Here is a 15,171-nt window from a genome sequence, read left to right as displayed (position 1 = left end):
AAGCCCTGTTATCAGCCCATCGAACCTCAATGACCCACAGAAGAAGGTTCTAATCCCAGAAACACAAACTACAAAAAGTGGGAAGTCCTCTAACAGCCCTCGCTCCGTGTCCGGCCGGAACCTTGACCTCAAGATGGCGTCGCGTAATTATAAGATCCAATCAGCTCCAATCAAAAATGGCAGAGTGGGTCGTAATTTACAGATCGAGCCTTTCTAGCCCCGACTAGGCGGTCCTTCTCTATGGTTATTCGCCACTGCATGGTGATTCCTAGCCAACCGTGAAGACTATCTATATATGCTCTTCTCTATGATCCTCCTCGCCACGCCCCCGGCCGCAGTGCACGCCGGGCAATAGGAAGACCTCCATAAGCTCCCCGCACAGCGCGGCGGCGTTTGCGGCCTGTGTGAGTAGGCCCTTTGGAACCAGTCTCCCGGCGAGCGGTGCGCAGAAATCTCGAACTGGTGGCGCCCACTCGTAACCTGGAGCCCGGAAGGCCGCGAAGACAGTACCGTTTCCTCAGCGGCGGGTGAGTTCACGCCTCTGAATGCGTGTGGAGACCGGGAGACGGGGGTTCCTCGGCTGGGGGAGGAGGGAAAGTCGGGGAGGCTGCAAAAGGGCCAGGGTGGGATGGGGATAAGGGGGGGTTGGGGTGGGGGAGGGGACGGGCACGAGGCTTAGGTTTCTCCACTTCGGTAAGGCCTCGAAAACCAATGGGCCCAGCAGGAGCCCGTGGAGGCCGGACCTACTGCCACAGCCTTCCTCTTTGCATTGTCGCCCACTTTCCCTTTCCTTTTCACGGTCCGCCAGAGTGGGCTCGGCCCTTTCTAGGCTTCACGTTTGCCACAAAACGATCGGTCCGCTCCTGGGGAGCCTTTCTCGGAGGCCCCTTTTTAACCCTAGCTTGCGGAAGCCCTACGGTAGATATTCGGGGCCTAGGATATACTTGTCCCAGACTTTACCTAGAAGCCGGCCAGCGCCCACCCTTTTTAGCGGGGGAGCTGGCCACCAACTGATTTCTTTCCCTTCCTCTTTGGTCATCTAAAGCCCGCCACCGGGTGAACTGCCCCCCCCCCCCCCCTCTAGTTCAATTTTGCTACTGCCCACTTTTTTTTTTTTTTAAGCACTCCCCCCCACCCCCAGGTTGGTTTGCTTGTCTGATTGTGATGAGTGTTGTGGTCCTGCCGCCTTCCTCCACTGGAGGTTATAGTAAACTGTGTCTCCGTTGACTCTAGCGGATGCAAGCTCCACGTTAAAATACGGTGCTTCGTTCTCATCCTTCTTTGGTCTTCAATACTATTTCTTAAATACATTTTTTGAGTTCTAGGAGTATGAAGATTATTTTGAGGTTATGTGATGTGGGTTTATATTACCATGGAAAAGCCATTTTGATTTTGGGCAGAGTGGAGCCGACCAAAAGGAGGGAGGAGATTGGACTCTTGCACCAGACTGCTATAGTATGAATTGGGTAGTTGCAGTAGTGTATAAACAATTATATATTGTCTTGGGAGCTTTAATTTTTTAAAAGGTTATTAACAAGAACATTCAGAGATCTAAAAAGGCATTCAAGTAATTTAGTCCATATTAACTGATAATATTTGTTATTTAAGAATTTTAAGTGAAGTATAAGAGCCTAATCGTGACTCTAAAATTTCTTCTTGTGTACTCTGAATAGACTTTAATAAAGTCGAAGTTAATCCTTAATAAGTTTCTCATTGGTATGTTATTACTAGAAACAGGCGTTGTGATAAGCCAAAACAGCCTTTGGATTGGTAATTTCAGGACAGAGGGGATCCTTGGAGACCCTACTCACTTACTGTGTTTCTTTGGACAAGTTAGCTTCTTCATCTGTTAAAGGAGAACAATATATCTACACCAGATAATTTGGGAGATTAAATGAGATAATGTATGTTGAAAGCTTTTGTAAACAGAAGTAAATTAAGATGTTAACTGATATTTTTATTAAATAATTCATCTTCTTGAGGTTAACAGATTACCTTTTTGGGTTCCCAAAATGTTTTTTTTTTTCCCCTTTCTTTTTCTTTTTTTTTTTTTTTTTTGGTAAGGTACCCAAATACTTTTCAGAAGAGAGAGTTTTTATTATCCCACTGTTGCATATAGGCACCATATGTTAATGATAGTTTTGACTACTTGTTTTGTGGTTTGCTTTTCCACTGTGTTAAGGCTCTAAGTATATTTTCAAAATAAAAATGAGTCTATTTTAACATTGCGTTAACTACTTGAGACTTAATGTAAGCCTGGGATTTTCAGGTTTTTTGGCTACAGGCAAATTAGCTACATATCTTTTTCATTTACACATGATTTAGAGAAAAATTATATTGACTCTTACACTGTGGACGCAGAAGTAATCATTGAATGTTTTAACATCTTACAAAAACATTCTGTGTATTTTTTATCATCCCTTGATATTTTTTTTCTGATACTACCACTGGTATTCATAAGAGGATTTTGATTGATTCTTTAAAGTTTTGCACAGCTTTTTCCTACTTTTTTTGAATTTTGAAACTTGAGAAAATAAAAAGAACATAATATTCCCACTAACTAGAATTATTGGTATTGCTTTTTTTCACTTTTAATTTTGACGTAGTTTAAAACATTTTAAAAGTTGTAAGAATAGTACAAAGAATTCTCAAGTATCTTTCACAGAGATTCCCTGAATGTTTACATTTTACCAATATGCTTTATCCTCTCCTTTTTATCTCCATAGTTTTCTTCTGAAATCTTTTTGTCAGTAAGTTGCAGATGTGGTGTCCCTTAACCACTAAATACTTAGGTGTAAATTTCCTAAAAACAAGTGCATTCTCTTAATTAACAGCAGTACGATGATCAAAATCAGGAAATAATACTGATACAGTATTATGTAATCTACAGGTCTGAATTGGATTTTGCCTGAAATTTTCCTGAATCAGTATTGCTCTTTAAAGCTTTATTAAAGTATAAACCTGTTGTAAATGTACAATTCAGGGATTTTTTAGTAAATGTGCAGAGTTGTGCAACCATTACTCCAAAAGGATCCCTTTTTCCTGTTTGCAAGTCACTCCCCGTTCCCACCCCAGCTCTAGACTACCACTAATCTTTTTCTATAGTTAGTATTGCTTATTAATCATTGAAATGATAAAATAGCAAAGTGGAAATCTCAGAAGATCAACTTAGAGATTCAAAACACTTGAGTGTTTGAGTTTTCCTGTAAAAGAAACTTTTTGTTAGGCATCTCCCATTCTTTGGACATGGAACACTTTTTCTTAGGAATAATTCCTGAATACTCCAGTTCCGTGGAAATTCAGTTGAGAAATGTTTTGAAAGATTTGCTTAGGCTGGGGCAGTTATGTCAGCAGTTATGTGTGGGCTATAAGCAGAGCAGGAAACAGTGCAAGCTGCACTAATAATCATTTATTATTAGCTGGACTGGCTATAAAACTACACATAATAACTTAAAATTTGCCCTTTTAGAACTAATAATAATGCTCAGAAAAGAACCTGGCACATAATTAGAGCTAGATGTTTTATTGACTGAATGAATAAGTTGTATATGAGTGTTTGCTGAGGTGACTCTATTAGTTCATTTGCCTCTTACCACTTCAGAATTTCAGCAGGCAGTGTCCTGATGGGGTTAGTCTGTAAACCTATCCTGGGGTGAAATAACTTTGTTTCTATCGGGATACATCTGCAATGGAGGAATACCCAGTAAGGGTATTTTCAGAGTGCAGAAAAAGAGTGGTTTAAAATAGTAAAGAGAAAAAGTGAGAAAGAGAAGAGTAGAATGCATGCATATGTTCAGTGGTAGAGAGAAATCTTATTTAGAAGTTTTTATTTTTTGAAGGGATGAAATTTATTGAGGTAAAATTTACATGCAGTAAAATGCACCCATTTTAATTTTAGTGAATTTTGACTAGTGCATAAACCTATATGACCACTGCCACACTAGAGGTAGGGAGCACTTCCAGCATAGCTGCTTGTTGTTTCATGCTTAGCAGGTAAAAATGCTTTGAACCTTCTAAAAGTGAAGTGGTACTATTCAGATAGTCTTAAAATGCTATTTCAATCATTTCAGTGCTAATAAAATAACCTCTGCAACTCTTCTTAAATCCCACACATAATCCCTCAGCAGTTGGCTGCATTCAAAGTATATCCAGAAACCAATAACTTGTTACCATTTTCACTACTTCCTGTTCTAGGCTAGCCCTCTTTTGTCTGATTATTGTAGTAATCTCTTATTTTCTGCTCTTTTTCATTTCCAGTCTTAATTTTAACATAGTGGCCAGTGACAGTGTTAAAATATGTCAGGTCAAAAACCTTTGAAATGTTTTCCATCTCATTCAGAGTAAAAACCAAAACCTCTGTTACAGTGGCCTACAGTCTTTGAACCCCTTCCCCAGGTAATTCTCGGCATCTGTCTCCCAGCTTGCCTCCAGTACCATGTTCCAGCTGTCAGCCTTGTCGGTCCTTCTGCAGACACTCCGTACCCACCTCGGGCTCTTAATATATGCTGTTTCCTTTACTTGAAAGGCTGTTGCCCCCAGGTGTGAATAGGGTTTCCTGCCTCAGTCTCTTTCAAGTCTTTGTTCAAATGTTACCTTCTTGGTGATCACCACCATGTTCAAAATAAAATACTCCCTAGCTGTCTTCCCTACTTCGTTCTACAAAGTATCTGACCACTTTGATTATCTATATAATTTATTGTAAGAGAGTATTACAATTATCAACCATAGGTAAAATGATAAGTTTTACTTATGGTTATAAAAGTTTATTCTCCTTTTTTACAAATGTCAAAACATACAAAACTTTATGTTGAAGTAAGTGATTGAAACTCTCATTTTAGGATGTTTAAAGTGAACATTAATATGTATATCAGAGATCACCAGAAATGTTTGTTTTCTGAATTCCCGTATGAGGGGCTGTTATCTTATTAAGATTACCTTCACCTTTGAAGTTCAGCCGATGCATAAGCAATTTCTGAACAGTTCTAGATTAAAAGGAAATATTTTGTAGAAAAATGAGAAGTGAACAAAATGGTTATATTAGCATGAACCAAAGCATAATCTGGTTAACTCTTAACAGAATGAATGATACACTTGAAAACCATGAAAAATATTTTAAACACCAGGAACATAGAGGGTTTTTTTAATTGTAGTATATATATTTAATACTTGAGAAAAAGTGATTCTAAGATGAATTCATACCCAGTCTTTATAACCATTGTGAGGCTAGGAGTACCTGTCACATGGTAGCTTCTTCTCAATGAATTTATTTAAAGAGGTTCTCAGAGTTTATTTGTTTACTGATTTATTCATTGATTGTTTATTCAACAGGTATTAATACCAACTGCCCTCCTAAGAAAGTGCTGAGGTAGAGCATTGTAATGATAATTCAGGAGCTTCTGTAAGTAGGACAGTAGCCCTCTCTGTTTTAGAAGGATATACGCTCTGTCCCCTTCCATGTAGAATATTTGTTTTGTTTTGGGGCAAACAAGTATTTAAAAAGGATTATTAAAAATTTCAATGCATTTACAATCTTAAATTAGTTGCATTTTTCTTTTTAATTTATGAATGGTACCTGCTTAGTATTTTAAGGCATTTCCAGTACCTTAATCACTAAGTATATGAACTTACGAATTTATCTTACCTGTAAAGCTTTCTAAACATTTCAAGTGTAGTGTTGTTTTTTGAAATTGAAGTTTAGATTATATAGAATACTGTACTCATCCTAACTTGCTAAGTAAAAAGAACACTCAGGAAGAATAGCTGTGAGGATGAAGGACATAGTTTTTACAGAAATGTCTAATAAACAGGTAAAAAGATATTCAGCCTCATTGGTTAGGGAAAATGCAAGTTGAAACAACTTTTTACCTATCAGATTGTTATAATTTAAACACTGACTTACTCCAGTGATGGTGAGGATATGAGGAAAGGGCACACCCATATATTGGTGGTGCTGTTATTAAGTTGTACACTAGTTTTGGAGGATGATTTAGTGGTAAAGTGTGGATACACATAGTACTAACCTGTATTATAGAATTATTTGCACAAGTACTCAGAGTTATAAGACCAGTATGTCCAATAATGTTTAACATTGTTTGTAAGAGGTAAAATATGGAGTTAGCCCTCAGTTAAATAGTTGTATTATATCTATATAGTAATAGTTTACTGCATTATAAATAATGAAATAGAACTTTATGAACTGACATGAAGAGATGTTAATGATAATGAGGGAGCAATGCACATAACAATATAGTATGATTATATTGTTTGCAGAAAATCACAAGTGATTGTATATTAGCTTGTGTATAGAAAGATATTTAGAAGAATACAACGATATATACCAAACTTGGGATTAGGGGGCAAGGAAGTGGAAGACATGCACTTTTTATCCTCTCTCATCTGAAGGGTGAGTAAAACAATATATAAAACAGAAAAGAAGATAGTAGAGACAAACTTTTTTAAAAGCTTCTAACAACTCTGGACTCCTTCAGTTGTAGTGTAGATGGGGAGTTTTTCCTAGTGTCCAATAGAAATATCTCCTATTAATCACATCATTACTTTTAACAGTATCACTCATATGAGATCAACCCACTTATTTTGACTACTTTTTTTAAATTAGTGCATGGAATTCTCCTACAACATTCTAATATAATTTTTCTACTTTTTCCAGTAGTTCTGAATACAAGTATGGTGACAAAAATGTGAAATTTGAGGGGGGGTGGACTCTTAAAATATTTCTATTCATTTAGCTAAAAGGCAAAAGTTTCTTGTGAATAATAACATAAACCAAATGAATACAAGTGTGTTTTTGTGTATTTTAAAAATTAAATGTTAGCATCTGATTCTTGAATTTTATTCTTTGGTTTATTGAATATCATTCAAGAATGGTTAAGAGGTTTACTTTTAAGTTTAAGAAAAATTACGGCTTTTGTCTCATTGTCACAAGTTGTATGTTCTCTTTATATTTGAATGGTTACTATGTGACCTGAGGTCAGGAGGTCCCGCCCTGGCGCTCCCCCCCCCCCCCCCCCCCGAGTTTGTAGACTCACTGAGACATTCATTTGTCCTTGAAGAACTGGCCAACACTGAATCAACAAATACCATGTAAGTTTGTAAATTTAGTTTTCAGGGTGTGATATGTATAAAAAAATGAGTGCATCAGAACACTTCAGGAAAAAAAAAAGTTGTAAGATACCTTCCTGGATTCTGAGTTTCGTTTAAAAAGATTCATTGATGTTTGGTTTTTAATTTTTGGATATTAACTGAACCTCAAAATTTTTTTCTTCCTTTATATGTATTCCCATATGATTGTAGGAGTCTATCCTGAACTTAGATCGTGTACTTTTGGGAACTTATTTTAGAAAAGATCTAAGTTTTAAAAATTCTCAATGGACAGACAGAGAAAAGAGGGTCTTTGCCAACTCCTTTGGGTAAGAAAACTTTAGAATTTTGCAGATACTCTAAAAATGAAGGCCAACAAACCAGGCATATCGAATTGTAAAGTTTTCAAATAACATGATTTGTCATGATTTCTTTCTTTAGACCGCTGCAGTAAGAATGTCTTTCCCACCTCATTTGAATCGCCCTCCCATGGGAATCCCAGCACTCCCACCAGGGATCCCACCCCCACAGTTTCCTGGCTTTCCACCACCTGTACCTCCAGGTAAGTTTGTGGATACTGTTTTTTTCTAACCCATCCCTGTGTCATTGCAATATTAACTTTAGGAAAATGATATGTTTGTAACTGTTGGTAGTAAAGATGTCTGTTAGCGTTCTGGAAATGTGGTGTCTCCTTTTCTTATGGTGGTAGTTTTCGTGTCTGGCTGAGTGTCAGAAACACCTGGGAAATTACAAAAAATATCTTTGTTTAAAATATAGGTAATACATTTATACCCTTCAAAAATCCCGAAGATACACAGTGAAGAATATTCCTGACATTCCATATAACTTGTTACAATCCCCTACTGAAAGAGGGAGACAGAACAGAGTTATTTATCCTTCTAGATTTTTTTTTTGCATATTACAAGCCACTATAAGTATATATTCTATCCATTTTTTTTTAACAGATATGTAGTAACATATGTACTGTTCTGCCCCTTGTTTTTTTAATACTTGACGATATATCTTGGAGAGCTTTCCAGATCACTATTTACAAGCTTCTTCCAAAGTTCTATGAAGTTAAAAAAAATTCAGGCTGCACCCCTCCCTGCTGAAACAAATGCTCAGAAATTGGGGCCCAGGAATCTCTATTTTTAACAAGTTCACAGGTGATTCCTAGGCATCCATTTAAGCACAGTTAAGAGAACCCACATTTGAGAACCATTATCTTGAGGTTCATAATTAACATTGCTTGGCTTAAGAGAAGGAGTTTTCCTCTGGTTTATAGGTTTAAAATATTTTAATATTTTAATGTGGTTGAAAACATTTCATACAAAATCAGCTTTCCTTCTGAAAGATAGTATCTTTGAGTTCTTAATTTGCATGTTAGAAGTATTTTCTTTTAATAAAGAATCCATGTAATCCAGGGTGAAATCAACAAATGATCTTGTAAATCATCCAGAAGTACTTCTTTTTGAGGAAAACTTTACACCAGGGACCTGGCTTTAACCATTGGATTATCTATTCGAAATTACACTGTTTTACTAAAGAGCTTGACTTCTACAAAATCGAAGTACATTGCAGTTGGCTTATATGATGGGTTGTTAATTCATAACATGTACATCATAGAGATTCATCTTTGGGGGCCTTCTACCCCTAGGCCAGGTACATAACAGTGTTGGAGTAAGTGTTAAAAGCCACAAGATAAACATGGCAGTTTTTCTGGCATATCATTTAAAACTTCAAGGATTTGAGAGTAAATCATAATTTAAAAAATCAGAACAACTACTTAATGCATATGTATTTTGGGGGGTAGAATGCAATATTGGTACAAGTTTTTAAGACATGGTTTTAGCAGGCTGTTTTAAGTTGTTCCTTGTGTGTTTGTTACCCCTTGCTACCAGGAATGTAGTGTGAAAGTTTAAATACTATCCTTTTATTATCCCACGTGCCAATCATTGAATTTATCAATAACTTAATTGCTCTGTAATGGACTATAAAGAGATTTCTGCTGAAAAGGATTGAGAAAATAATCTTAACAGAAAACTTAATGAAGTTAGTTGTCAACCATCAAACAGATTACTTACTTAAGAAGGATAATGTCCTAAGCCACTGTCATTTGGGCATCAATTTTTGAAGGAGTCCATACCCTGATTTTTATTTATATGTTTATAGTCTCCTAATAAGATCTGTTTTTTTGATAGTATCTACTAATGACCATGATACTTTCTAGCAAAGTCCTTGTGTTACAGAGTTATAGGGAAGAATAGTTTATTTTCTATTTGTGAAGAAATTTAAAGGGTTGGGAATGAAGCTTAATTACTTGTTTAGAATCAGGAAAGGTGACAATAAAAAATCAATACCTTAATTTCCTTACCAGTAGATTGATTTTATAGAAAATATTTTAATTGTTTTTGAATTAAAAAAAATACTAAATGTGACATTTTCTGATGAACACTATGTCAAATTATAAATGGAAGGAGTAGATAAATGGGCCATATTTCTCTTAAGGCTACTACTCCCAGCATATCTTTTAAGATGAGTCAGCAGACAGACCCCAAAGCCAGATTTTCAGTATTTCTTCATCTGATTCGTCAGTGCCATACTAATGTGGGCATTTGTTCACAGAGTGGTAATGCTAGTAAACAATTCTGATTCCATTTGCAACAGCATACAGAATCATTTCTGTTTAGGGAAGCATGCTTGGGTGATAAATTGGACTTTAGTTGCAGCTCATTTACTGCCTGCATTCTGTGGGCAGCATCAGTAATTGAAAAGGTAACTGAAATATATGCTAAACTATTATAATAATTCAAGACCACAGTACCCGTCTTCGTGTATAATTTTGTGTTACCTGTTAGTGCAATTAATTGAACTCTAAATGAGATAATGTATGTGGCAATCATATATATTAAATTAGAAAATAAATTTGAAAGCCCATACTTTTTCCTTAAAAAGTAATGCATGCATATAGAAAAAAGGACGTCCCCGTCACAGCTCCTGAGAGTTTCCTTCTGTAAAGACAGCCTTTCTTAGCAGTTTCTTGTGTGTAACTCTCCAGAGATGCTATGTGTATCCCAGTGTATTTGCTTATGTTTACTTCCGCAGCCCACTTGTTTTTTGAAACCTCAGCTAGTATATACACTTTGTGCATTTTGCTTTTTTTTTTTTTCACTTTAGCATGTGTAGATCTTTGTAATGAGCAGCAATATATTTCTCAATGTGAATTCTACATTGCATGAAATTAGTAAGTTGAGGTAGGAAACATACTATTAAATGTTTAGTAACTGTTAAAAAGGAAAAAAATTTTTTTCTAATGTGTCTTTTTCTGAATGTTTTGTGAAATAGAAAATTTATCTATGCAAGGGGTGCCACATAGATTATAGTTGGTAAATGGAGTATTTGTGTTTTGCAGAGTATAAAGTGAAAATTTTAGATACAAGTTGATGATAGTTTTGAGTGTCCACTGATTTAAGTGCTCCACATAAATGATCTCAGTTAATCTCACAGGACCTCTGAGGAAATAATTACCGTACTAGAATTGAGGAAACTGAAGCTGAGGTTAAAGAGCTTGCCCAAGATTGCATAACTAAGTGATAGAACCAAGGAATGAACCCAAGTTTTGATTTGCAGTCTTTTTTTTTCTATCTTGTACAATCTTCTATAGGCTTATTGATAGGAATCTTAATTTTATGTTTTAAAAATCTTATGTTAAAAACTGTGAAGTTATTTTAAATAAGTTATATTGGAAAATAAATGGATAGTGTTATATGTTTAAGAATTTACTATAGTCTTAGATGGAGAATTATCTTAAAGTAATGTTAGATTTAAACGGAAATGTAATTTCAGAACTTCTTGATATAGTTAAGTGTTTCAAAATTGTATTAGAAAAGTAGACTAATCTTTCACTGATTTTGCCCTCATTACCACCTTTTTCTTAGTTGTAAAATAGTAAGATTTCTTCATTACTTATGTACACAGGGACTCTCAATATATAGCTATTTGATAAGTAAACAATGTAGTTGAAAACAAAAATGCAGATTCCACTAAAATGTCAACAGTAGGTAGCCCTATAATAGTGACTGAGATTACTAATCTTTTTTTTTCATGGTTTTTGCTTTTATTAAATAACCAGGAATAACAAGAGTCTTCCGAGGTTTCCAGGTTAATTTCTTACTTGATACTTTTTTTTTTAACTTTCAAAGAATTTGTTTTTACTTTTAAAGGATTTGCTAATACCATTGTTAACCTATATGTGAATTTGTATTTGTAAAAGTTGCTGGTTTTGAGGATATACTGAACCAGATGAAAATGAATCAATAACTGTGCAGAATTTTCTATTTCTTAAAGCAAAAGCATGTTGTAGTAGTCTTTGCTTTTAGAGCAGTGTTTTTGTTTCTTAAGTTTATATAGTCTGACCTGATACTACATTGCTTTTGAAAATAAAGCATCCATTAATATCTCATTTTTCCCCCCTTAGTCCACTTAAATGAACTGTGAGTGAGGTACTTATTTGTACGGCATGTAATTGATATAGAATATATAAATGTATATATAATTGTATTTTTAAGACTCATGTTTTTTCTTAGGGACCCCAATGATTCCTGTACCAATGAGCATTATGGCTCCTGCTCCAACTGTAAGTATAACTTCAGGAGGAATTAGGAGATACGGTAGTGCTACTTCTTTTAAATCTAAATAACTTGATAAACTTCAGTAAATTATTTTAAATGTAAAAAGAATAATAGGGAGGAAGAGCATTCATGTATTTCATACTACTTACTTGAATAAGTATCATTTTCACTCAGCTGTACATATATGCAGTTGCTCCTAAAATATGCTCAGTAAATTTCCCTCTTATTCTCTAGATTCTTCATATACTTGTTATCTCAGATTTAGAAATTGGCTCTTCATCATTTACTCATCTTGTGTTGGTCCTGGGGGATAGGACTGATCTGACTTGTCTGATCTCTTAGAAGAAGGGAAAAAAAGAAAGGAATGATCTAGCAGAAACTTAAAATTTTGAAGTGAAAGTTGAATGAAAGTATTCTTTTCCTCCTGCCTACCTAATTTTCAGCTTCTTCCAAGCTATTTTTTCTCTGTCCTCTAGTATGATACGTTCAAGCTTTGTAAGGTTTTATTGAAGCCCTTCCTTTTCGGAAATGTTTCATTGTTCAGTCTTATGTCTTTAACCTTAATTCTCCACATTCATAAAGACTTCTGTATCCTTTAGATGTCTTAGTTAAGAACGCTAGTGTACTATATATAACACCTGAATAAATAATAAACCTCTTAAAACTGTTATTAGCCAGAATTTTTCTTTGAGTAAATTAGAATACCAAGCTTCACTTAGAATTCCACTATGAGGGAGGGTAGGTCTCATGACTTTCAACTGTTTTCTACCTGTGGGTTTTGAAGAGGGCTGGGAGTATTGTTACTTGTATTAAAAGGGTGATGAGAAGGGAACTACGTGGGCAAAGAGGAACATGCTATAAGGCAGACCAAGCGGCAGTCCAGCTTTTCTTTCATTGGACATCCATTGTTTGGCTCTTTTGGGAAATCTTCACATGACAGATACTCTTACTTTCTTACATTTCAGCCTAGGGAAAGGTGGGACTTGGGGTTTGGAGCAGCTCCCCCAGTTCACCACTTCAGTGCCTACTGTGGGTATTTTGCTAAATTCAATTCCATATACAAAGTTGAGTAAGACTATTCCTCCTTCTAGGAAGTTGAATGTTACAAGGCAAAAATAAGATACAAACACAAATAACTGAGAAAAGGTACTTTAAGTGTGGAGAGTGTGCTTTCGGGAGTATTTGAATATTCTGCAGGATGATTAGCAGGGATAATTGAAACTTGCTTTTATACTAGTATAGAATGCAGTTGTAAAGAAACTTCTGAATATATTTGATAATTTTAAGTGATTTATGATACCTGAAATGTTTAAAAGTTATGTCTTAAACATTAAAATAAAAGTCCTATCCAAGTTACTTTTATTTGCTTTTCCAAGTTGTTTTCAAAAGAAAGGTAATCTAAAAGTTCCACGTGGAACTTTTAGATTACCTTTCTTTTGTCATGAATATGTTTGCATTAATGAAAAATGTGCTTTGGAGCTTTAAATTAAGTATGTAGAACCCGTAATAATAATGTGATTTATATTTAATACTGTAAAATGGGTGTTTTTAGCCTAATGTTACATTAAACATGATAGGAAATTTAATTACAAGTTCATATTTTATTGCTTTTCTTCACTTTAGGTCTTAGTACCCACTGTGTCCATGGTTGGAAAGCATTTGGGAGCACGAAAGGATCATCCAGGCTTAAAGACTAAAGAAAATGATGAAAACTGTGGTCCCACTACTACAGTTTTTGTTGGCAACATTTCTGAGAAAGCCTCAGATATGCTTATAAGACAGCTCCTTGCTGTAAGTTAAACTGTTTATTTTTCATTAAAAGTTTTTTTTGTTGTTATAAATTTCAAACTTACAAAAAATCAGAAAGAGGACCCTGAATAATTTTCTTTTTATTTTGAAGTTTCAATCCTGTAAAAAAGTTGAATGAATGTTTAACACTCTTGTAACACATTTTGCCACATTTACTTTCTTTCTCTCTGCATCCCCCACCCCCCACACCACTCAATTTTTTTTCATAGTAATTTGAGAGTAAGTTGTGACATTAATTACATTTCACCTCTGAAGACTTCTTTTGTCTCCTAAGATCAAGAACACTCACCTACATGATCACAAAACCATTATTACATTTAGGAAATTTAAGGCTAATACATATTGTTAACTAAAATATTCAGTTCATAAGTAATTTTCTCAGTAATTAATGTAATAGCTGTTTTTTGTGTTTGGTTTATAATCCAGTCAAGAATTATACATTGCACTGAATTGTCACATCAGCTTCTTTATTATAGACTAGTTCTCTGTCTTTTTGTTTGCTTGTTTTGTTTTTGTCTTTCATGGCATTGATGTTTTTGAAGCATCTGGGACTTTTACAGAATGTCCCTTTCAATTTGAATTTGATTGTTTGCTCATAGTTATTTTCAGAGTAAGCATTCTTTTAAGAATGGTTCATGGGTGATGTATTGTTCTCAGTGCAGCATGGTAAAGAACACACTATCTCTTGATCCTATTTTTGGTGGTTAGGTTTAGTTACTTGGTTAAGGTGGTCAGCTCTCTCTATTGTAAGGTTACCTTTACTCCCTTTGTCATTTATAAGTAACCTCTGGGTTAATATCAGTCCTTTTAACAGCCTTTAAAACAATGATTTTAGCATCAAAAGGTAATTGACTGACTTCAAGTTTTTATTCTGAGCATACATAGTATGTTTTTTTGACTTGGTCAGTGATTTTCTTTTCTGTCTTAGTCTTAAAATTTTATCCTGGTGTTACATGCACATTTTAAGTGAAAAAAATACTGAATGATTTTTTAATGAAAAATAGCAGTCCCTGTATTCACTTCCTCCATAATCTCCACTATTTCTTAGAGAAATTATTTTAAAATCTTTTCTTCATTTTATAAGTAATATACATTATTGCCCTTTCTGTTTTATAAATCGTGTGATCCTTGCATTAGAAAGGAAATAAATACCCACAAATCTACCCTTGTCAGACCTTAGTATTTTGTAATATTAGCTTCACATTTTTATCCCAAAGAAATAAAATACTACAGTTGAAGGTCCTAATTCTCATTTTTTTCTTCCACAGAGGTAATTAACATAGGTAATCCAGTATCCTAAATTTGATATTTATCATTCCTATGCATATTTTTACTTTATTTATATATTTATATATTAATAAAAAAATTTATGATTTGTAAGTTTTAATTCTATAGTCCTCCACAATTTTCTTTTTCACCTAACATATACGTAGCTCTAGGATTATTTACTTTTGATTGCTACATACTATTGCATTGTAGAAATATGCCATAAATTGTCAAATTTTCTATTAATGGTCATGGATTATTTTCATTTTTTGATAGTATGTTTTGCTATACTATTACTGGTAGTAGTCTTCCTACACGAAGCATGAGAAAATTCTATCGTGTATTCTCGTAGGAGTGAAATTTGAGT

At 34.7% G+C, this 15,171-nt stretch overlaps 1 protein-coding gene across 1 annotated transcript in view; it reads left to right on the top strand.

Annotated features, from left to right (window-relative positions):
* The first annotated feature begins 342 nt into the window (after positions 1-342).
* The window catches only part of RBM25 (RNA binding motif protein 25), a 50,464-nt gene continuing 35,635 nt past the window's right edge, over positions 343-15,171 (top strand). Inside the window, exons 1-4 of the mRNA XM_010962504.3 lie at positions 343-527; positions 7,540-7,660; positions 11,685-11,734; positions 13,353-13,520. Of these exons, the coding sequence (XP_010960806.2) occupies positions 7,555-7,660; positions 11,685-11,734; positions 13,353-13,520 (324 nt within the window). The 5' untranslated portion in view covers positions 343-527; positions 7,540-7,554. The remainder of the gene's footprint in view (positions 528-7,539; positions 7,661-11,684; positions 11,735-13,352; positions 13,521-15,171) is intronic.

The sequence above is a fragment of the Camelus bactrianus genome, chromosome 6, assembly GCF_048773025.1.
Source record: "Camelus bactrianus isolate YW-2024 breed Bactrian camel chromosome 6, ASM4877302v1, whole genome shotgun sequence".
Taxonomy (NCBI): domain Eukaryota; kingdom Metazoa; phylum Chordata; class Mammalia; order Artiodactyla; family Camelidae; genus Camelus; species Camelus bactrianus.
This window is presented reverse-complemented; position numbering and strand designations above follow the sequence as displayed.